Here is a 22,141-nt window from a genome sequence, read left to right on the forward strand (position 1 = left end):
GAGCCAGGAGACACACTGGAACACTGCCTGGCTTGCGCCCAGAGTAGATTTTGAAGATTGAAGCGTTAGTCTCAGTGGATTGTTTATTTTCAGTGACTTTATCCAGTTATTAAGTGAAATTGTGGGCCCAAGCCTTGTATTTTTATGCATTATCGTCTATAACCCAAGATGTCTAGTATCAGATCCAAGCATAGCCTGATCCCGGGGAAGCTGCTGCCCTCTGAGTAGATGGCACAGCGTTGGAGCCAGAGGCCAGCCTGGGTGGAGCCAGGTCCATTAGTGGTGGGGGCAGCCAGGCGCCCACCTCTCCGGAGGCCATGGAGTGCAAGGCTGGTGTGAGTGCTGGCCTGACAGCACTGGTCCTGCCGGTGTCGGACAAGCATTCTTGACTCGGTAACAGCTTTTGAGCCTGTCGAGGTGGCTTTCTTCAGGACTATTTGTTGTAGTGAGTTTAGGGTAGAAGGAGAGGTAAATAGCTTGAGTAGTTAACCACCCCAGCCCCATAACCTAAAGAGATTTTACTGATTATTACACCTCTAATTGAAAAGTACTGGAACCGAAGTGTTCTTGAAGCCCTCAGACCACAGAAAAACACATTCTTTACCACACTCTGGCTGGTTGTCTTGGCTTTTCTGAGGGAGTCTTCCTTCCACCAAAGCAACCTTGATGGGAACTGTAGTGGTTCCTGACATGTGGCTGGATAGATAGTTGGGATAAATGCTTCAAGAGGGAAGAGCCATCCCACTGCTTTCCCCAGGGAGAAGGCATGTCCCCCTTCCCTCTGTAACTGCATCTTGCTGAAGCAGATAAGTTTCCCAGGCTCTCACCTGCTGGCAAGCAGCCGGTCCTCACATTGATGGGGTATAACCTGATGGCCGTATGAGGAAGAGTAGGGGAGAGGTTTTGTTCACAGCCTTCCATATGAGAGGGTTGTAGCCAGCCTCGGGGTGAGGCTGCCCCGGACAAGCTGGGCGCCCTTGGAACCTGCTGCTCCTCATTCAGAGGTGGCAGTAGTGGCCCAGGGCAGACACTGGCATGACGGGTGCTGAGGTGGTGAACTAACGCCAAACAGAGTGTGGGTCTGTTTGCCAGAGGATTTTCCTGGCCTTTGCATCGAGCTTTCCTGTAACCCGACCCTGACTGGATGTATTTTACAGTGTTGCCATCATTCACCAAAATGCCCCACGACATTGCCATCCGGACTGGCACCATGGCCCGCCTCGAATGTGCTGCCACCGGCCACCCGAACCCGCAGATTGCCTGGCAGAAGGATGGGGGCACAGATTTCCCCGCTGCCCGTGAGAGACGCATGCACGTCATGCCGGACGACGACGTGTTTTTCATCACTGATGTGAAAGTCGATGACATGGGGGTTTACAGCTGTACCGCCCAGAACTCGGCCGGCTCCATTTCAGCGAACGCCACCCTGACCGTCTTAGGTGCGCCTCTTGCTACACGAGTGTGTCCGTGTGTGTGTGTTTTCCTTAAATATCACAGGTACCCAGAGCAAGGTTCTGAGACTGTCCTGTGGAGCCTGAGGTGGGGGGATGTGGTCGGCTGCTGCTACCTGAACATTTTAGGCTGTTTTCTGAGATTTTTCTTGAACAAGTGGTTCTATGTCTTTAAAAAGATAGCGCTTAGGTAGAAAATACTGTAGGTAAGAACTGCTCTGTGAATCGGGCAGCATAGGTGTGGTCTTGGCGAAAAGGAGACACAGGCCCATTGCAGGACAGCTGGGGGATGGCAGGGGCTTCTGTGGCTACAGGTTCCTTCAGTCTCCCTGTAGGCGCGAGCCCCAGCATGGCGCTGGTCTGGTCGTTTTGTTAGAGGGGCTTCTGAAAAGCTTGGCACTCTGGGGACAGACGTCATGGACTTCACTGATGTGTGGGGTTGTCCTTTGTCCAGAAGACAAAGCAGGTCTCCCGCAGCCGAAGCCCACGTACTAACTGTAAGGCCTCTGACTTGCAGAAACCCCGTCCTTACTGGCGCCCTTGGAAGACCGTGTGGTGTCTGCGGGAGAAACGGTGGCTCTGCAGTGCAAAGCGAGCGGGAGCCCCCCGCCCCGCATCACCTGGCTCAAGGGGAACCGCCCCCTGAGCCTCACCGAGCGGCACCACTTCACCCCCGGCAACCAGCTGCTCGTGCTCCAGAACGTGGTGGCGGAGGACGCAGGCCGGTACACCTGCGAGATGTCCAACGCGCTGGGCACTGAGCGGGCACACAGCCAGCTGAGTGTCGTGCCCGGCCCTGGCTGCCGGCGGGACGGCACCACCGTGGGCATCTTCACCATCGCCGTGGTGTGCAGCGTCGTCCTGACCTCCTTGGTCTGGGTGTGCGTCATCTACCAGACCCGGAAGAAGAGTGAGGAGTACAGTGTCACCAACACAGGTCAGCCCCGCCGCTTGTTTTCAGGGGAGGAGGAAGTGGTAACATCTGTGAAGGAGGCCAGCCCGTGCGGAGGCTTTTGGAAGAATTTCAGTATGTCTCAAACCCTAGAACTTGGGGAATGTGGAGCCATTCCGGATGCTGGCACTACGTTAACTTCCAGGAATTTAACAATAAATGGGGGTTCTCTCAGGTGTAAGTACGTTACGAACTCTGCTTTTCTTTGCAAGTTCAGAGGCGTCCCTGGCACAGGCGTGGCTGCCACGCGGTGGGTTACTGCAGTGACCTGTGTTGTGCTTCTGTCCCTTCTCTCCCTTCCCGTCACTTTCCTGCCTTTTATGGACTCAGACATGTGATGTACACCCCCGCACTGGGAGTACAGCTGAGGGGCCCTGGGAGGCCCTGGGAGGGCAGGACCCCAGTGTCCGCACCGCCTGGGCGGCTACCGTGGGGCGGGGGCAGGGGACGGCCTGCGTCTGGGCCTGACATTGAACGTGTGCCTGCATTTCTTGTCACCACAAAGGATGGGGACACACGGTGTTTGTCCTATCTCCTCACAGATGAAACCATCGTACCACCAGATGTTCCGAGCTACCTTTCTTCTCAGGGGACCCTCTCTGACCGACAGGAAGCTGTGGTCAGGACCGAGAGTGGCCATCAGGCCAGCGGGCACATCGAGACCAATGGTAAGGCCTCAGTCTGAAGCAACTGTGCTCACGAACCGGAGCGGCCCCCAACCCTCCCCAGGGCAGGTTCAGAGCGTTCCTTCAAGCACATCGGAACTAGGAGGTTGGGTGACTCAAGCTTTCTATTGGGATTTGGGGACTTGGCCTGTGCCAGCTGGGCAAGGTTTACAAACCCATCCCCCAGGGAGTCACTCGATCGGGCTTAGCTTCTCTTACCCGAGTCTTAGCTCCTCTCATGCTAGGCAGCGCTCCTGGGCCGAGCTCCTCCAGGTGTGTCTTCCCCAGAACTCGGTCACATGGCTCTGATCGCCGAAAGGCCTGCCTGCTGGGAAGGCTCGCAGAAAGTGTTCCTTGCTGGGCCTGTGATCTACCTCTCTGAGAAACATTTTCAAAATGACTGTTCCAGCAGCTTTGCCCGTTCTTTCATTAGGTGTACTGTGGCACGCTAAGCCCAGCGTTTGTAACAGGCGGTGCTCTACTGCAGGTGTCTGTCCGAGAGACGCCAGCCCCTTTCCAGAGGCGGACACTCACGGCATCACGTGCAGGCCACCCAAGCCCTGTGTGGGGTATAACAAGGAGCCGTGGAAAGGACTGGAGAGAGCCGACGGGATACCTGGGTCACAGAAGATGGGTATGAGGCGCTTCGTCAGGAATTTTGTTCTTGAAGTCAGAACTTGGGTTGACCTCGTTAATGAAAGGGGGAGACGTATTATTGGTCTAAGACGATCTCGGAATTTGGTATTCAGTATCTAAACAGGAAGCTGTGTGTGGCCGGGCTCTTCTAGGTCCAGACTAGGCTGTCTCTTAAACCTATGGTGTGGTGAACCTGAGCATGAACTTTCCAGATTTATAAACAAATTAAATAAAAAGGCGAGTCCCAAACACAAGTACCTTTCACCAGGGCTCTTTGGAGGCTGCATTTCTGATGGTTCAGAGACTTCTGACACTGCCTGGTATCTCATTCAAATGGGATTTTTTTTTTCTGTGATCAAAGTAGTATGACTGCATTGTCTGATGAAGAAATTCACCTGAAATGTTTAAACATGGAAGACCCTGTTCTTCATGAATGGCTTGGTGTGTGTTTGCCAGTCCTTTTTCTGTGAACATACGGGGGTGGGGGGGTTCTGGTGGAGTTGATGTAAGTGGGGCGAAGCAGCCTGCTCCTTGTGTGGGGTGGACACCTCAGGGGCGATGGCTCTGACCCGTCCATCTGTGTCCTGCAGAGCACAGCGGCCCAGCTGAAGGCAGCGATGGCAACACTGAGGTGGCCAGTTACTCCGAGGAGCAAGCCTTCTGTCCCCAGCCCGTGTCCAAGGACAGTGCACAGCCAGACCCACCAAGCAGCCAGGACCCCGGTCAGGGGAACCGAGAACATTCGCCCTGGCCTCTGCACAGTGGGACTGCAGATGGTGCTCACACTGACCGCGTGCCGTCCCTCTACCCCAGCAACCATGATAGAATGCCGGCATGCTCGAAGAAAAAGCCGGCCGCCCCTCACGATGCGAAAGGTAAATGTTTCCTGTCCTCCCAGGAGCTCCGAGCAGCTGCAGGGAGCACGTCGACAGCCAGGCGAGAGGGTCTGACGTGCCCTCTTCTTTCTCGTAGGGGCTTCTTCTTGGACGTTAGCAAGGTTGTGTGAGCCAGACTCCAGAGACCTCCAGCCTTCCTCTGCGGTACCTGCAGGCAACGCTGAGCTCACACCGGCCTCCTCGGGCTTTCCTGACGTCCCCAGCGAGGGCCAGCACTTGCTTCTTTCCAATGGACACCTCCCCAAAGCATGTGACTGCCGTCCCGAGTCCGCACCACTGACAGCACAGCTCCCCGGGAAACGGAGTGTGCCACTGCTGTTTGCACCGCACGTCTAGCTTTGTCTACCTCAGCTCTTGTGTATCAATCTCTACAGGAAAGAGAGGTAGGAGAGGCAGCTTGCTTCAAGCGTCACTGATTGTACAGTTGTAACTTCCATGCGGAGAACCCGTAGTGTAAAGAACTTGCAGCTGAAGCGCAGAGATGCCAGAGGCTATTGTGTACAAAAGGCAGAAAAGTGTTTGATACCGTTGTATATAAGAGTTTTCAGAGATTTCATATATATTATATATCTTTTACAGAGGATATTTTAATCTTTAGTGCATGGTGAACAGAAAACAATTGTACAATTTTGACAATATTATTTTTCATATCAGGTTGCTGTTTAATTTTGGAAGGGGGGATAGTTCTGGTGCCTTAATGCATGAATGGAATTTGTACAAGGACAAACCACATTTGTTCCCAGGAGGTTTGGTGGGGAGGCTGGAAAGACCTTGGACTTGTACTGCACTTCACAGGACAGACGCCGGGGTGCTTTACAGGCAGAGACTTTGCGTCGTAAGTGGCTTCACGTCAGTGTTGCCCCGTGGGGATACTCCTGCCACAGACCTCCCGTGGGACCCAGAGGTGCCGCGCATGTACCTCTGCAGCGAGTGACTTCGCGAAGGTTTCAGTTCTGTCCTTACCGAGCACGATGAGGGTTACTTATAATCCACTACAAGCATTTGGTCCGAACAACTAAGCACTGCCTTTCTTCCTTCTATGATAAAAGCAAATGTGGTCTTGTCAGCATCACTCGATTGTCATTTGAGGCTTTTTAATAAGATAGAGGCTGCTGCTGTTGGTACCTGTGGATTTTTCACTAGTGATGTTTTAGTTCTGCCAATACACTTACCATTACATTGGTCTTAGGGGAGGAGAAGGGCCGAGTCCTCACATTCAGGGCTAGCGTATCTCTACTGAGGACCCGGAGCAGGCCTGTCCATGTCCTTCCCCTGCACAGACCCAGGCTCGGACGGTAGAAGGGTTGGTTAGCCCTTGCCCGGGGCTCTGGGTATATTTGCACTTTGGAGACCTGTAGCTGACCATCTTGTGAGTGCCAATGTAGATTTCAGGAAAAATGACATTGAAACTAACAAGGTCCTTAAACGCTCAAGACAGCGAGGTCCTTTAGCCTAAAGCTGAAGGTATATATTGACAACATGGTTACCTATGTTAAATTTTACTGTCAAATGTCATCACTGTTTCAAAAGGTAAGCACATTTAGAATTTTGTTCTCAACAGCTAACTGATTAATGTTACTTCCACAACATATGTGAATTTGCTGCTTCTGAGAGGCAATGTGAAAGAGGAAGTATTACTTTTATGTACAAAGTTATTTATTTATAGAAATTTTGGTACAATGTACATTGAAAACATGTAAAATATTGAAGTGTCTAACAAATGGTATTGAAGTGTCTTTAATAAAGGTTCATTTATAAATGTTATGTGTGTGGCTTGAGTCACTCTTCTACATTAACCAGCATTGTTTCGTCCCGTTTAATTCCAGAGATTCCCCAACAAATGCAATCATTCCGCCTTTAATTACCTTTTTGCTCAAAAAGAAAAACAACTGTAGGGAAAGCGGAATCGTATACTGTGGCTCCAGAGGAGACACGACACCACCAAAATCCTGAGAGTCTGAATTTTTCTAAAACCTGAAGCTTATGAGTCAAGCTCTAAAATGGTGACCTTCCCATTTCAGCCCTTCTATTTCCCGGGTTGTGCTTGCAATTCCAGTCAATAAACCTTACTGACTAGGAACCAAGAAACAACACTGTTTGCAAAGCCGGCCCCAGCCCTCCTGTGAGCTGATGTGGAGAAGAGAGAGTGGGGTTCAGCTCCTTGTCACAAGCTGAGTCTGCCTTCTTTCTCTTATACACATGGGCCACGGGACACGTCCCTGTAAAATGATAATGTGTGTGTTTTATAGGTTAAATCGGAGGGTAATTCAGAACAGCCTGGTTACTAGCAAAAATGGTCTTCGTGCACCTGTAGATTATTCTCTTTAAACAAAACTGTGAGCTAACACAACAGTAATTAACCCAGGGGAGAAACCCACCCACTTATACAACTTTTCCCCAAGGCTCCTTCCTTTTTCCAGCCTAGCCATTCTTTGAAAATTATAACCATCCCTGCCTTCCACCGACGCTGCTGTCAGGTGGCAGGAAATAAAAGACCACATGCAGATCAAATGAATGCTCTAGAGGGCCTGGACTCCGTATTACCCAACTCATTTATTAAGGGTTCTGAGAAAATGGTTCAAAGTACCGCTGTGGACATCATTTTCTCTTAACTGTCTGGCAAATAGGCTGCCAACATCATTCCGGCCAGCCTGTAGCACGGAAGACGCATTCTCCATGTCGTAATCTTAGCAGAACTGGGTCTGAGCGCTGTGTTCTGTTGTTCAGATGGCCGAACAGCTGCTCCCCGGAAGGGAGGCAGTTCTCACAGCAGTCCCCTTTCTTGAAAGAAGTGGATGTGGGGCCATCTGATTCATGGGCTCTCGCTGCCAAGTTCCAACAGCAAGCTGCGAGTTTGGTCATAAGCACCAAGAAAGATGAAACCTCCCAGACTGATCGCTGCCATTCGAGGGAAGACACCTGCAAATAATCTAGGGGGTAAAAAAGGAAAAGTAGAGATTTTTATAAATTGTGTGTGTAAAAGTTAAATTCCAACACCCACAGCCTGTTCAACTCCACACACCATGCTCATTAAACCCCACAGAGCATTTAAAAATGCTTTTATTTTTGCTTTTAGAATGGCACTAAATTACACTCCCAAGTAGACTTGTTGAAGTCTGAGCCCAGCTGTTCGTTGGCTAAAGTGGCTACATACCAAACGGCTTACTTGTGAGGGCTGACAATTAAGTCAAATAATTAATTAGGAAACAGTAACCCTGTCCCTCCCTACAACAGTCCTGTTTAAAATTTCCAGACCCCTTTTGTCTGTTGGAGATGATGAAATTGACTTGTTGCATAAAAGGAGTTGAGGGGCTGAACCCTCAGACAGGCTGGAGAGCACAGCCGCCCTGGAAAGCTAAGGAGGCCTGTGGGCGTGAGAAGGGGTTTGGGCAGCTCTCCTGCCCCTCAGGGCAGCTCTCCTGCCCCTCAGTTGCATTTGTCCTTAGAGACCCACAAATACGATGCCACAGGGAGCTGCATCTCTGTGGATCCTTGTTTTCTTTCCCCTCCGACGAAGGGCAGGAAAGGCGCCCTGGCCGCGGCTGGGAACGGAGCACCTCCTTCCACAGGTTTTGTCCCCACGAACTACAGACAGGCACTGCCAAGGCCAGTCACTGGCAAGGTGCAACTTTGGAATAACCAAGGAAATGCAAAGTAAAAGAACAATGTTACTGGGGCCGTCGACGGGTTCGTACTTTAAAATCGCTCCCATAGCTACGCACAGGTGTTTGTTCAGAGGTCATCATGGCATTGCTGAGAAAAAACTAGACAAACTGCGAAGAACCCCCTCTGGTTACATAAACCGGTACAGCATCCACACGGGGAGACTACGCAGCTGCTAAGACTGAGGGAGGCCACAGGTACCAGCACAGAAATACGCACAACAGGTTCTGAGGACGTCAAGCCCCAAAAGCTGCGTATGTGACAAGGTAGGGATGAGTCCTCAGCCTGCTCTGGAGGGTAGGATTACAGGAAACATCCCCTGCCTGTATTTTTGTAGTAACTGAACGTTAGTTTTACCAAGAGTATTACTTTTGTAAGCAGAAAAACAAAATGACAAAAAATCAGAGCTAGTGGATTTTCTAGTGAAAAAAACTTACTAGTCAAAAGATCAGGTGTAGGGAAGAAAACTGAAACTGGTCAGGTTATGCCAACAGTAGTTTGTGTATCTTTTAAGATAAGGGGCAAACCTCTGTGATAAGCTACCCGGTGGCCCGCCAAGGAACCGGACAGGAAGGAAAGCCCTGCTGCCGAGGTCACAGCGGCCCTGCCCACGTCCTCTCTGCCCGCCTTAGAGGCAGGGCAGCTTGGCTCCCGTCCGTATACAGCACCTAGTACTTCTGAGGAAAATGGACTTTAGGGACGTTCTAGGGGGTTCTTACTTTAATTAGCTACCTAAGAATTTAAATTATTAAACAAAATACTACAAGTAAAATTAGAACCTCTTTTTCTTGTCTGGAAATAACCATGAAAATTCTACAGAAAACCAAAATACACTTGTAAGAAACGAAGTTGTTCGGCTCGACATCATGCAAATTGTTTTCGCATGAGGTGGTCGGTGAGGACAGAAACTCATAAATTATTGCTTTGAGGCCACTGTGTCCTTCTGGCCTGAGAAACAGATTCAGCCCCTGCCGCTGCCCTACAAAGGGGGGGAGGACGGCTGGAGGGGAGGCCGGCGGAGCTGGGCTGGGGGAGACCCACTGTCCACGGATCCTCCCGCCCTCACTCCTTTCCTACCTCACTCAGTTCTCAAGCCAGTGTCTCGGCTCAGCTTTTGCTTCTAAGGAGCTCAGCTGCTCCTGGCTCCAGGCAGATGGAAGCAGTTTACGGTTTCACTAGATGACAGTTGACTCGATTAACATAATTACAGCCTTAAAGTAGAATGATTTGTATAGTGAGCACCCCAACCAAACTCGGAGGCAACGACCTGAGTAGAGCAGAGCTGTGTTCTGGTGTCCCCGGGTCAAACGAGAGAACAAATGTAAAGCGTTTGGCACAGAGCGGGCACAAGGAGGGCGCACATGGCAGCAGCAGTTAACACAATCAGGAAAAACAAAAAGCCAGTTGATTCACAGAAGAAAAGCAGCATGGGACAATGCAGGATGGCAGGCTTCCCATCTGCTTTCCGCCACTGGACCGATGAGCATTCCGGAGTTCCCATTTTGCCCGAGAGCATAGGCCCCAAACAAGTGCCAGAACATGGCGCTCCCCTGTGTGAACCAACACGGGCAGATGAGTGTTGCCACCTTAATTTACCCTGTGGTGAGCACCATTACGCTTCAGGGTGGAGACTGTACCTGCTGGGCAACCTGAGTATTCGGTCAAGGGGGCAGGTTTGCTCGGGGTGATGGAAGGCGCCAGAAGGGACCGTGTGTGGAAACCGGGCAGAGGAAGCCGACTGAGACCCCTGCAGGACTAGCCATCAGAACATCTGCACACATTTCTAGGGGGGGTTGTGTTTTGCTTGCTTTTGGTTATAGTTCTTTTGTCAAATTATGTGTTGTTCTTGTGTCACTTTACTAGGAAGCTGTCACTTCTTAGGCGACAAGCTTGGCTGCCTGGAATACTCCGCTAAGAACCATACTGTGCACACAGGCACACCTCGTTTTATTGCGCTCCCCAGATGTGGCATTTTTACAAAATTGAAGGCAGGACCCTCCACCAGTAAAAAGATAATTAACTCACTTTATTGCAGGTCTGGAACCAAACCCACAACATCTCCGAGGTATGCCTGTACTTAGGAGAGCCTGAGACTTAAGAAGCTTCCAGAATACAGGTAAAACTCCAAATTACCTTTTCAGGGCTGACAGAGATAAGCCCTGGGCACGTTTCTGACACCCATTCTTCGCCTGTAATTCTGGCACTGTCTACTTATATAGTGTCAAGTACATCACAACTGGGTCAAACAAGATTTAGTTTCAATCATCCACTCAAGGAAATTCCTTCTCTATAAGCTTCCAATGGCCACGGTTTTGCCAGTCATGCCACACGTCACCCGCACATCTCACCACTTTCTCAAGAAAGGCAGGTGGGCTGTAGCCCGACACCAAATCCGCAGAGCTAAGGTCAAGAGCAGTGGTCTGACCAAGAGTGGCCACAGAATCTAATATGAAATATACTGAAATGAATGAGACTGAAATTTGGCAGTTTGACTTTATGATCTACTGCCCGCCACATCTCTGTGTGGCCCAAAATTATTTGAAAACTAAGACATTTACCTGCTACTAAATAAGCTGCTTCAGACCTTTTTCTTCTCACACCTTTTCTGTGTTCAATGTGGAGCTGGTGTCAGAGTCAGTGTGCTCAGCTGTGAGCAGATCCCCATTTCCTCCCAATATGTTAGCCCTAAATGGTCGACCACAGCACAGAAGCCCCCTTCCCATGCTCCGTTCCTCCTTTCTGTTAAAACCTATTCTTGTCTCAAAATCTTCAAGTCCTTCAGGCAACCAGCATCAATCCACCAGAGTTGTCACATTCAACACAACCACCCAACACTACTTATGGCTCAAACGTCCAGCTGGAAATTCTGAGTAGAGGATGGGGCTATTCTCCTGCAAAACCTAACCCAGGGCCTGAGCAACATGTTTCTCGGTCCCCTATCAACTAGGTGAAATAAAAACCCGCCCAATGCCTAAAAACTACAGTCAAATACAACACAGACAGGCTCTCAGCACTGCTGTTCACACCCTGTCACTGGGCTCACTCCCAACCCTCCCAAAATGAGGCTGCTCCTTGGCTCCCAGGAAAATGCTGGCAGATGATACCTAAGAGAAAATCGTCATTTCACATACCTGTACAGATCCCAACATTCAGACCGGTTTACAAGTTTATGTTGTAAAAGCACTGTTGAAATAACATTTTGAAGAGAGCTTTAGGATCTGATGCTAGACATCCGAGGCGCTCAGCGGATAAGATAGAGCAGTGGGTTTCCAGTGGTGACATGCACTAGGGTATGATGAAAGTAATTTGTTGCTAATAATAGTTAAAAGTACCCCAAACCACAAGTGCTTTCTTCTAACAAAGTTATCCTCGCTCACTTGCATTCCTGCTTTATAGAAGCAGAAGCCTGCCTGTGTTCTCAATGCTGCAGCGGGGAAGCCAGCAAGCGCCACCTGCATGGAAGTCATCTGACATCCAGAGGGACGAGGCTGGGAGTCACCTGGAGAGACTTCCGATAACCTTAACTGCGCAGTTATGTCACATACGCAAAATGAAACGTGTTTTGTACAGTGTAAGTAGAGGCCCCAATCGGGACACAAGCAGAAGAAAGGAAAGGTGTTGGCGTCATGTGAGGCTCAAGGAGGACGAGCTGGTGGACAGAGGAAGACGGAGGAGCATTGCGACTACTCTTACCCTGACAGCCCCTGCGTCCGCCAGACCCCGTGCAGGGCAGAGAGGACATTCCCACTGGCGGTGCTGGAACCAGCCTGCATGAAAACATAAGAGAAAGCCATTATCTTATGCAACTCCCCGTGCACAGCCTGCCCTCAGATCTCCTCAGATGCAGGGCTCCCTACCACCCTCATCTAGGACACAGTTTCAAACAGACGGGAGGGAGTGTTTCCCGGGAATCAGAGGCCCTTACATTCAAACCCACGGGCAAGCACTGATTTGGCCCACGCCCATGGAGAGCTGCTTTTCTAGGTGTTTCATTATCAAACTAGGAGCACAGCTCACCCAGATAATTTATGTACAGCTACTGAATAGGAAAAAGACTGAAAGCAGTATTAATTGTTCTGAGAAGAATGGGGAATAATCAGTATATATAGTACAATTATGAAACTAACTTAAGTAGCTAACAAACATTTAATAAAGAGTCCTCTGTTGAATTTATTTCTTAATAATGTTTTATTTTTCACTCACAGTTGACAGACAATATTATATTAGTTTCAGGTGTACAGCATAGTGGTTAGACATTTATAGAACTTACAAGGTGCTCACATTAAGTCTAGTTACCACCTGGCACCACACAGAGTTATTACAATATTATGGACCATATTCCCTTCTGTACTTTCCATCCCCAGGACTATTTTGCAGCTACCAATTTGTATTCCAGATATGTTGTATGTGTGGAATTCTCCAAAGTCTCGCTCTAGCTTTTTTAAAAACAAATTTTCTTTGTAATGAAACACTTCTAACAATTCTGACACTGTCCTCATTCACCCAGCTGAGACCAAGAACAACCTACGGTGATCTAAGTTCAGAGCCTCTGGTATGAAACAAGACCTGTCCGAGCCTCGGCCTTGTCACTAGGGAAAACAGACGGCGTGAACGTGGTCTGAGCAGGCAGGGGCCCCACCAGCCCTGCTAGCTTACGTAAGGCAGTTGAAAATGAGGACGAAAAGGTCAAAGGCCTTGCAGACACTGGTCGCTGCGGTAACGACGGATATTGTTTGTTCCAAGTCCGTCTCACTAGTGGTTCAGCAAGCAGCACACGCTGCTAAGACAGGGAAGTGTTCTCCATTTTTATTTCCTTTCTATGCAGATAAGCCCCGGTGCTAACAGACAGAAGCGTCTGTCATGTCTACATTGCGTCCTCTTCCCACTTACCTTTGCTAACATGATTCTTGTTTTCGCGACATCCAGAGGCGTGGTGACAGCAGCGGCAAACCCACCTGTGTGTATAAAAATACCCCAGACACAGCGAGGTATTGTTTACTGTGTTACATGGTATTTCATACTTTTCATTTTCTAATTCCTCATAACTCTGCCAACATCACTTTATCATTATGTCCACCTGACTGATTCAAGAATAGGACACACACGCTCCACTACTTCTGTAGTGACCTCGAACTGTACAGAAAAGAGGTAACAAGAGAATGCTTTCCCTCCTCAGGTAGAAACAAGGCCCCACACATACCTTGCTCTCATGGAGCAGTGAACAAGCCCGAGTGGGTATCCACCGTGGGTATGTGTCCACGGGCAGACCCCCCTCCCCTCAGCAGGAGGCTCGGGGCTAAGCTGCTTTTCAGGGGCCCCCGTACTTTAATCACAACTCCAGAATGCTTTTATGGTTCTGCTCGGAGGCAAAATGGGCAAACAAACGTGTGTCACCGGGGAGGTTTTGGTGTAAATGGCTGGACTCTCCAAGGTAAAAACGTGAAAAGAGTAAAGCTTTCTAAATTTCCAGGCTTCTGACAACAAGGCCAGTTAGAGTAACAATATTTCTCAGCCCCTTTCTGCATTTTGTTAGAGTCAGTCTTGATTTAACAGGTATTCTTCCTTATGGCTTCCTTCCCACCTCATCTCCCATGCAGGACTGTAACTGCCAAACTGATTTTTAAAAACTCCACGCATTTTAAAGGGGTCCATATCTATGGACAGAGGAATCAGAAGACTTTTCTGTTTTAAACAGAAACCACAGTATACGGTACCAATATTTTATTTAATATGATACAAAAATGTATTTTAAACCTCAAGAGGCCCAAAGGAGGTAGAAATAATAAACCCAAAAGGGCTTTCTAAAGATTCCACATCCATGAGCTAGGGTGAAACAGGCAGCTTTGTAAGCGGGCTGAACAGAACACACGTGTGCGAAGCATGCTCCAGAAATAGCTCTGCGCTCCATCCAAGTTTCGTGGCACGTGGACAAGAAGGTCATTTGAGCTCTGCCAAACGTATTTCTAACTATGTTGCTGAAATAAGATCATTACACTGAACCTCCTCCATTTGGTAACATTATGACACTGACTTTTTGAAAGATGTACCCATTTATGCTGCTTTGTTCCATTTTTAGTGACCCACAAATGATACCCGCCTTAGGACTACAGAGTATCAGCTAACATGAATGTTAGTCTCTTTTGTTTTAGCCACTTTTGTGTTATGAACATGTGAAACGTTTTCTCCAGATCCAAACATTGCCTGACTTGCTAAACTTCCAAGTATTTTAAAAATTTGTGGACCCAGTCCCAAAATCCTACTCTTTTAATTTTTTTTAACCACGTGGTCTGTACTAAAGTGGTAAATATGCTTTTAATTATAGAAAAGGGTCCAGGAAGGCTTCACATCCATAAACATACATATAATATGTATAATTATTATATTATATATATTATATATGTATGTATATACACATACATACATATTATATGTATATAAATATATATATATATATATGTATATATATATATATATATATATATGTATGTATGTTTATGGGTTAAGGAAGGAAGAAAAAGGACAAAGGAAACAAAGGCAGTGAACCTGTACCATTGCAAACCTCCCACCCCAAATCTTATATTCGGTTTTGTTTCCCTTCCTGGCTGCAGGGTCTGGCCGAAAGAACGCTTCTTTAGGTTCAGAAAGACCAAGGCTTACCTCCCCGCTCTACTGGTTCACTGGCCTTAGGTAAACTACTTATTCTCCAGGTGAAGACCCCCGTGAGACAGGTGTTCTTGTTACCTCACGCTCTGGGTGGGAAACCGCAGCTCCAAGAGCTGAAAGAACTCATAGGAAGTTTTACGTGGTTTCGCACTGAGACTCGAACTTTTCTGTCTGACTTCACAACCTGAGCTCCTGGCCACTGCGTCTTTGTGGCCTCAGTGTTTCATCGATAAAATGCAGATGGCGACACAACACAGGGATTACATGAGTCTGTGCGAAGTGTCTAGGAGAGCGCCTGGCTCATACTAGTGCTCAAAGTAATTAGCTCTTTTCTGGGTGGGCAGAGGTTATGTGTGATTTTTTTTCATGTCTCCAGCCCAGCGCACACAGTAGGTACTCAAAAATGCTTTCTAGGTGCCCTGGACAAGTGTCTGTAGTTTTTACAAACTGAAGATTTCAACTTGTCCTCTAAAGGGGATGGGCGAAGGGAAGCTGGAAGCTAGTATTTGTGCTGTTTGTGTCTGGACCACTGAGACTATGCTAGTACTTTCATTGGTTACTGTATCTCATTTGCATAGGTATTACTGTTGCACTTTACAGACAACCTGCCCAGGGACACACGGATAGTGTGGAGCGGGGCCTCAAAGCCACGTGTAGCTGGGCTCCAACAGCGCTCTTTCCCTACATAATCACTGTGATACGTTAAGACATTAAAATTTGTTCACAATCTGTCCTAAACCAACTTAAAAAGACTTTAAAAGTTGGCTGTCTGACCACTCAAGCTTTTATGAGTCACCTATGTTGAAAAGTACTTGCCTTCTAATCAATCTGCAAATCAAACTTAGTTTGGCTGTTAGCAAAAGTGCCCCATGCCTTTACTGTGGATGCCGGCCCATGTCCTCTTAGAGATTTGCTTCATCTAAGTGACAAGAAGAAATGTTAAAGACAGAAACAGACGCTTCCATAGGTCCTAATTTTACTACCATGATGGAAACTGTATTTTATGAAAGTTAATCAATCAATTTAAATATCTTCAGATATCAAAGACTGCTTTGATTCACAGACCTCACGATGTTTTTTACAAGTCTGCAAGAAGCACTTGTGAAGATCACGTAATAGAATAACCGGCCATAATGCAACGGGGGCAGGGCACCTGTACTTGCAGTTAAAATCCTTCTTTTCTACATTTTACTTGAGGGAACTATAAACTGCTGGTGATAAATACACGGGACATGCTCAGCTATTAGCCAAGAAACAATTATTTGGTACAGCCACTACAGACTGCCTCAGTGCTCAAATCACATGAAACAATTTTCCACGGGCTCCACTGCAGTTAGGCTTTTACTGAATGTTCGTTTAACTGCTTTCAAGGACCAGATTCAGGGGAAACTAGATGTCGTACGTGCCCTTGGGAAGCAAATGCTGATTTTTTACATTCTCTAGACTGAGGGTCACCTTCCTACTGCGGGTCTGGAGCTGTCACCTCCCTTGTGCGGGGACAGCCATGGGCGGCTCCACACTGCCGTTCCCTGTCTCTCAGGGTCTCCCTCCTGACTGGCCTGGGACGAAGAGCATCTCCGTGTACACTCTTTGGCACGATCTCCAAACAAGTGTCCGGACAGGTAGGGCTTCAGCAACAACAACAAATGTGGTTTCGTTTGTGTTTTAAAGATTGTTAGGCCTTCTCATTTGTACCCAGATAATCCTTTGCCCTATTCTAGAATTCCATAGAAAGATCTATCTATCTACCGATCTGTCCATATCTGTCGCTCTCCTCATAGAGAATGCAAAGTTGTGTGTTAATTATTGCAACAAACAGATCAAAGAACATTAGAACAGCAATCATCACTCTCATAGCAAACGTCATAATTACTTAGACTGAATTATGGTTTTGTGTTTAGAAGTTAACTTGGAAGTGAGGAAAATGGCAAAGTACTTTTCCCCCTACTTTAACCCCTGACCAGAAGCTAAAGAAATTTCTGAGCAGGACAAGCCATCAACACCTCGGATCTCAAGGGCCATTTTTGGGTATTTGTACCAAGTAGTTTATAAAACAAGCATGGGCACAGAAGAGTGCCAAGGATGGCACAGAGAGTGTTCATCTACGATGACTGAACCCGTTCAGAAACTGGAAAAGCATGCAGGGACGAGAAATCGGGTTTCTGACGTGAGGGCCAGCTTTACCACTGCTTTCTGGCCATGCCAGGCTAGCGCCTGACAGAGCCGCGAGTGAGCTTCAGATCCAGGGGCCGCCCCAATGGCAGGTCAGCGTTCTCTACAGTGTGCAACCCGCAATGTGCAGAGTATTTACTTTTCCACAATCTGGAATATTTTCAAATAATGTTTATCTTTCAGAAAGATTTTAAAGTAGTAGCCTAATTCCTGAGGATCAACATTTGTACCAACTAAAATTTCAAACCAAGAGGGACATAAACAAGGAATGTATTTATCTTTTGCTAAATTCATGTGGGTCCACTGACAATGGACTTTGCAGACCTCGGACAAACTCCTTCACGTATCAGAACCTTCGCTGAAGAAACATGACTGTCATAGAGACGATTGTATATAGTAACTATTAATATTATTCTTTCAATGCAAGTCAAATTATTTTTGAAAGAGTAATAATTCCTTTTTTATTGAAATAGTAATAATTCCTTACATCTGTTCAGTTTTATCAATGTAATAGTACTGTTACATACATTTTCTCATCTATCCCAGAAGTACTGTGAGCCCTTCAAGTAGGGGGGTTGCTTCTGAGTCACAGGTAAGGCGCTGGTACCCAAGAAAGCCCCCAAGTCTCATTCCCTAGCTGAAGGCAGAACTGAGACTTGACAGCTCTGTAAGTCCAACCAGCTGCATAACGCAGGGCAAAGCCCTTCCCTGCTCACATCCCAACTTCTCCACGGGCCCTGGAGCACGTGCGGTGTGCTGCACGCCTCAGTGGGCCACTTACTGATAGGGCCCGTGATCCAGTGGATGTCTGATAAAAAGTTTGTTTCTTTCCCTGCCTCTGACAAATCTAAGTGCTTAATGCCTATTACAAAGCATTATTCAGAAAAAGGAATTGTAATGAATGCAAATTTCCTTAATAAAAGCCATGCATTTGTTAAGCAAATCTTTGAGGAATAGGACCAGAGAATATATACTTATTTGAACACAACGGCAGTTTCTTGGTATTGTTAACTTTAAAAAGTGGCCTTTCCTTACCAGGGATGACCACATGTCCCCAGGGCCCAGGAAGGAGTCAACAAGAATGCACATTTCATTTAGGGGTTGGGGGGTAAAGATGCCTGACCTCTGGAAAATGAATCAAGACCACCTACTCATTTAACACAGCTAATGACCGTATCATGTGGAAACAATTACCTGTCATAATCAATCTGAGCAGGTTTTGTGTCTAGAGGCAAGATTCTTATTTCTGATGATCAGTTCTACAAGTCAAATGGGTCCAATTATTAATAAAAAATCCTGCAAAATGTATGTTTTCTGGTTTCCTAACCACTGCAACAAAATACCCAATCCAACAACCATTAAACAAATTGGAACATAATTCCTTTCTAATAAAGTTAACATCTAAACCTACATATCTATCGATTTACTGGCTGGCTTCCCATCTAAACTAGCAGTTCACAACTTTCTGGCAAACCTCCACTTCGATTTATTTCCACTGTAATTCTAACTCACCTTGATTCGCAACAATAAAATGTATTTCTCTCTCAGACTGTTAAACCTATCATTTATTAAATTCCGTAAAGCATCTGAGTTCTCATCGAAACCTCCCTGGAAAATTCCTATGACTCAGTGATGGATGACACAATATTGCATATTGTCACTTTGCTCTGGGTTGAATGTCTAGAAAATGCCCAGATGTTTAGATCCCCATCCTTTCTACACAGACCCGTTTAGCCTCCAGTAAGCTGGGGAGCAGCCTCTGTTCTCCTGACACCAGTTAATCTACGGTGCTGTCAAACATGTCACACGAGCCGTGAATCACTGCCTGCTGCAGAAATCGCTTAAAGCCCCAGAGCACAGCTCACGGCAGACAGCTGCTCAGTAGGCCCTGCACCCACAACAAGTCTCTTCCCACAGAGGACTTTATAAATCATCTTTAAGATAATCCAAGGGCCTGAGTGAAGGCTTTAATAAAGATAAAAAGAAAACAAAAAATTTGTCAAAAACAAATTGGTTGTCTTTCAAGCAGACACCTTTTTAGCAGTTTCTGTTTTTCTAAGACACTTTCTTTTCTCAAACAACTAGTGGAACTCTCTTCATCTAAACAATCTGGAATTTCTAAAGAATGTTGTTTTTGCATAGTTAATATTTTCACATTTTTCTCCCCCTCTTGGTCTTTCCCAGTATCATATAATCCTTTGCACCTGCAAAAGCTCCACAGACTGCTGACTGCCAAGAATCCACCACGTGATGCTGCCTCCAGGACCAGAGGGCCTATGTGGAAGGAGAAAGAAAAATACAAGTTATTAAATATTTGAATTTATCGGAACCTCCTGTGGCTTAGCTCTAGGGATGGGAACTTAAGTGAGAAGCTATTTTGGTGACATTCCTCACGGATGACATAACTGATTTTCCCAAGGACTTCACTGCCTTCTAAAAGAAGTCAAAGAAAGAAGGGTGATAGCTGCATTGGAGTGCTCAAAGGAAACAATTTCCAGAAAATACGTATGATATACACATACAAACACACACATTTGTGTGTGTAATATGTGTGTAAATAAAAATAAAGCTACACCTTTAAGACAATGTAACATTTTAAATATTTCCCATATAAATACCACAATTCACAGATTAATCCAGAGCAGTGCATGCCAAATTCTCCAGTTCTGTTTTCAATTTTTACCACCCAGGTTGCATGTTTGAAGGATGCTAACTCGGTTAGTTAACTATCAATTTAAAAGTTGTCCAAACATTTTTTTTGGTACTGTCATGAAGTTAAGGATTATACAAATAAATACCCAAGCCAAGTTTCAAATCAGGCAAAATGATGGCAGGGGCATGGTGGCTTGCTCACCAAGAGTTAATGATCTAAGAGAAGACAGACACAGTCACGTCCAATGGTGGGCAGTGCTCTGGCCAGGCCCTGGTCCAGTCTCGGAACATATACTAAAACCTACTATCCTCACAACAACCCTAAGAGCTGGGGACTATTATTACCACCTTTTACTCAGGCTTTCTAACAGCAGAGCCTGTAGTCTTCTTTTTTGCTCTCTTTAGTTTACTGAGGTATAAGTGATGTCCAATAAACTACACATATTTAAGCATGCCAGTTAAGTTTTGACATACACATGACATACACATACACATAACATACCCATACACATGAAATCATTGCACAATTAAGACAGTGAACGGATCCATCACCCCCAAAAGTTTTCTGTGTCCCTTTGTCATCTCTTTCCTGCCCTTCCTCGCCACCCCCTAAACCATCTGATCTGTCACTCTAAATTAGTTTGCTTTATTTAGAATTTTATATAAACGAATTATACATTCATTTTTTTAAAACCTGGGTTCTTTCCTTCAGAATTTTTATATGATTCATCCATGTTATTGTGGATGTCAATGGTTCATTCATTTTTAATTGGTAAGTAATATGCCAATGTGTAGATATATCATCTATGTATTCGCCTTTTGATAGACATTTGGGATTTTTCCAGTTTCGGGCTATTACAAATAAAGCTGCTATGAACATTTCTATACATGTCTTTATATGGACACATGCCTTCATTTCTCTTGGGGAAATATCTAGGTACGAAATAGCTGGATTGCACTGTAGGTATAATGTTTAACTTTTTAAGAAACTACCAAACTTTTCCAAAGCAGTTCTACCATTGTACATTCTAACCAGTCTGACTTCTCCACATCCTCCCAAAACACTTGGTATTGTGGGTATTTTCAAATTTCGATCATTCTAATAGGTGTGCAGTATTTCACTGTGCTTCACATTTGTATCTCCCTAAGGACTAATGATGTTGAGCTGTTTTTCATGTACTTTTTTCCATCTATGTGTTTTCTTTGGTGAAGTGTCTGTCCAAATGTTTTGCACATTGATACTGGGTTATCTGTTTTCTTTTTTTTTTTTATTAAATTTATTGGGGTGACAATTGTTAGTAAATTTACATAGATGTCAGGTGTACAATTCTGTATTACATCGTCTATAAATCCCATTGTGTGTTCACCACCCAGAGTCAGTTCTCCTTTCATCACCATATATTTGATCCCCTCTACCCTCATCACCCACCCCCCACCCCCTTACCCTCTGGTAACCACTAAATTATTGTCTGTGTCTATGAGTTTTTCTTTCTCATTTGTTTGTCTTGTTCTTTTTGGTTTATATACCACATATCAGTGAAATCATAGGGTTCTCTGCTTTGTCTGTCTGACTTATTTCACTTAGCATTATACTCTCAAGATCCATCCATGTTGTCACAAATGCTCCTATATCATCTTTCCTCAACGCGGAATAGTATTCCATTGTGTATATATACCACAACTTCTTTATCCATTCATCTATTGAAGGACATTTTGGTTGTTTCCATGTCTTGGCCACCGTAAACAAAGCTGCAATGAACATTGGAGTACACGTGTCTCTATAGAGGAATGCTTTCAGATTTTTTGGGTAGATACCCAGGAGAGCGATTGCTGGGTCATATGGTAATTCTATTCGTAATTTCTTGAGAAACCTCCACACTGCCTTCCATAACGGCTGCATTAGTCTGCACTCCCACCAACAGTGTATGAGGGTTCCTTTTTCTCCACAGCCTCTCCAACACTTGTTATTATTTGTCTTATTGATGAAAGTCATTCTGACTGGGGTGAGGTGATATCTCATTGTGGTTTTCATTTGCATTTCTCTGATGATTAGTGATGTTGAGCATTTTTTCATATGTCTATTTGCCATTTGTATGTCCTCTTTGGAGAAATGTCTCTTCAGGTCCTCTGTCCATTTTTCAATTGGGTTGTTTGTTTTTCTGTTGTTGAGTTTCATGAGTTCCTTGTATATTTTGGATATTAGCCCCTTATCAGAGGCACTGTTTTCTTAATTATTGCGTTTTGAGAGTTATTTATATATTCTAGGTAAAAGTCGTTTGAAATATTTTTTTCCCCTAGTTTGTGGCTTGTCTTTTCATTCTCTTAATAGTGTCTATCAAAGAACAAAAGTATTTAATTTTGATGAAGTGCAAATTATTCTTTTATGGATCT

At 45.9% G+C, this 22,141-nt stretch overlaps 2 protein-coding genes across 5 annotated transcripts in view; one reads left to right on the top strand and one right to left on the bottom strand.

Annotated features, from left to right (window-relative positions):
• Positions 1-6,364, top strand: part of LRIG1 (leucine rich repeats and immunoglobulin like domains 1) — a 112,927-nt gene extending 106,563 nt beyond the window's left edge. Inside the window, exons 14-19 of one of the 2 annotated variants that reach the window (XM_081073237.1) lie at positions 1,158-1,439; positions 1,969-2,388; positions 2,946-3,071; positions 3,556-3,702; positions 4,295-4,579; positions 4,677-6,364. In XM_081073237.1, the coding sequence (XP_080929363.1) occupies positions 1,158-1,439; positions 1,969-2,388; positions 2,946-3,071; positions 3,556-3,702; positions 4,295-4,579; positions 4,677-4,936 (1,520 nt within the window). In that variant the 3' untranslated portion in view covers positions 4,937-6,364. Of the gene's footprint in view, positions 1-1,157; positions 1,440-1,968; positions 2,389-2,945; positions 3,072-3,501; positions 3,703-4,294; positions 4,580-4,676 lie in introns of both variants that reach the window. The other variant, XM_081073236.1, reaches the window with a different exon arrangement.
• Positions 6,243-22,141, bottom strand: part of SLC25A26 (solute carrier family 25 member 26) — a 156,863-nt gene continuing 140,964 nt past the window's right edge. For all 3 annotated transcript variants that reach the window (XM_081073241.1, XM_081073240.1, XM_081073239.1), the window contains 4 exons: positions 19,303-19,372; positions 13,154-13,218; positions 11,957-12,030; positions 6,243-7,530 (listed from right to left, as the gene is read on the bottom strand). In XM_081073241.1, coding sequence (XP_080929367.1) covers positions 7,413-7,530; positions 11,957-12,030; positions 13,154-13,218; positions 19,303-19,372 — 327 coding nt within the window. In that variant the 3' untranslated portion in view covers positions 6,243-7,412. The remainder of the gene's footprint in view (positions 7,531-11,956; positions 12,031-13,153; positions 13,219-19,302; positions 19,373-22,141) is intronic.

Source organism: Rhinolophus hipposideros, assembly GCF_964194185.1.
Source record: "Rhinolophus hipposideros genome assembly, chromosome: 14".
NCBI lineage: Eukaryota > Metazoa > Chordata > Mammalia > Chiroptera > Rhinolophidae > Rhinolophus > Rhinolophus hipposideros.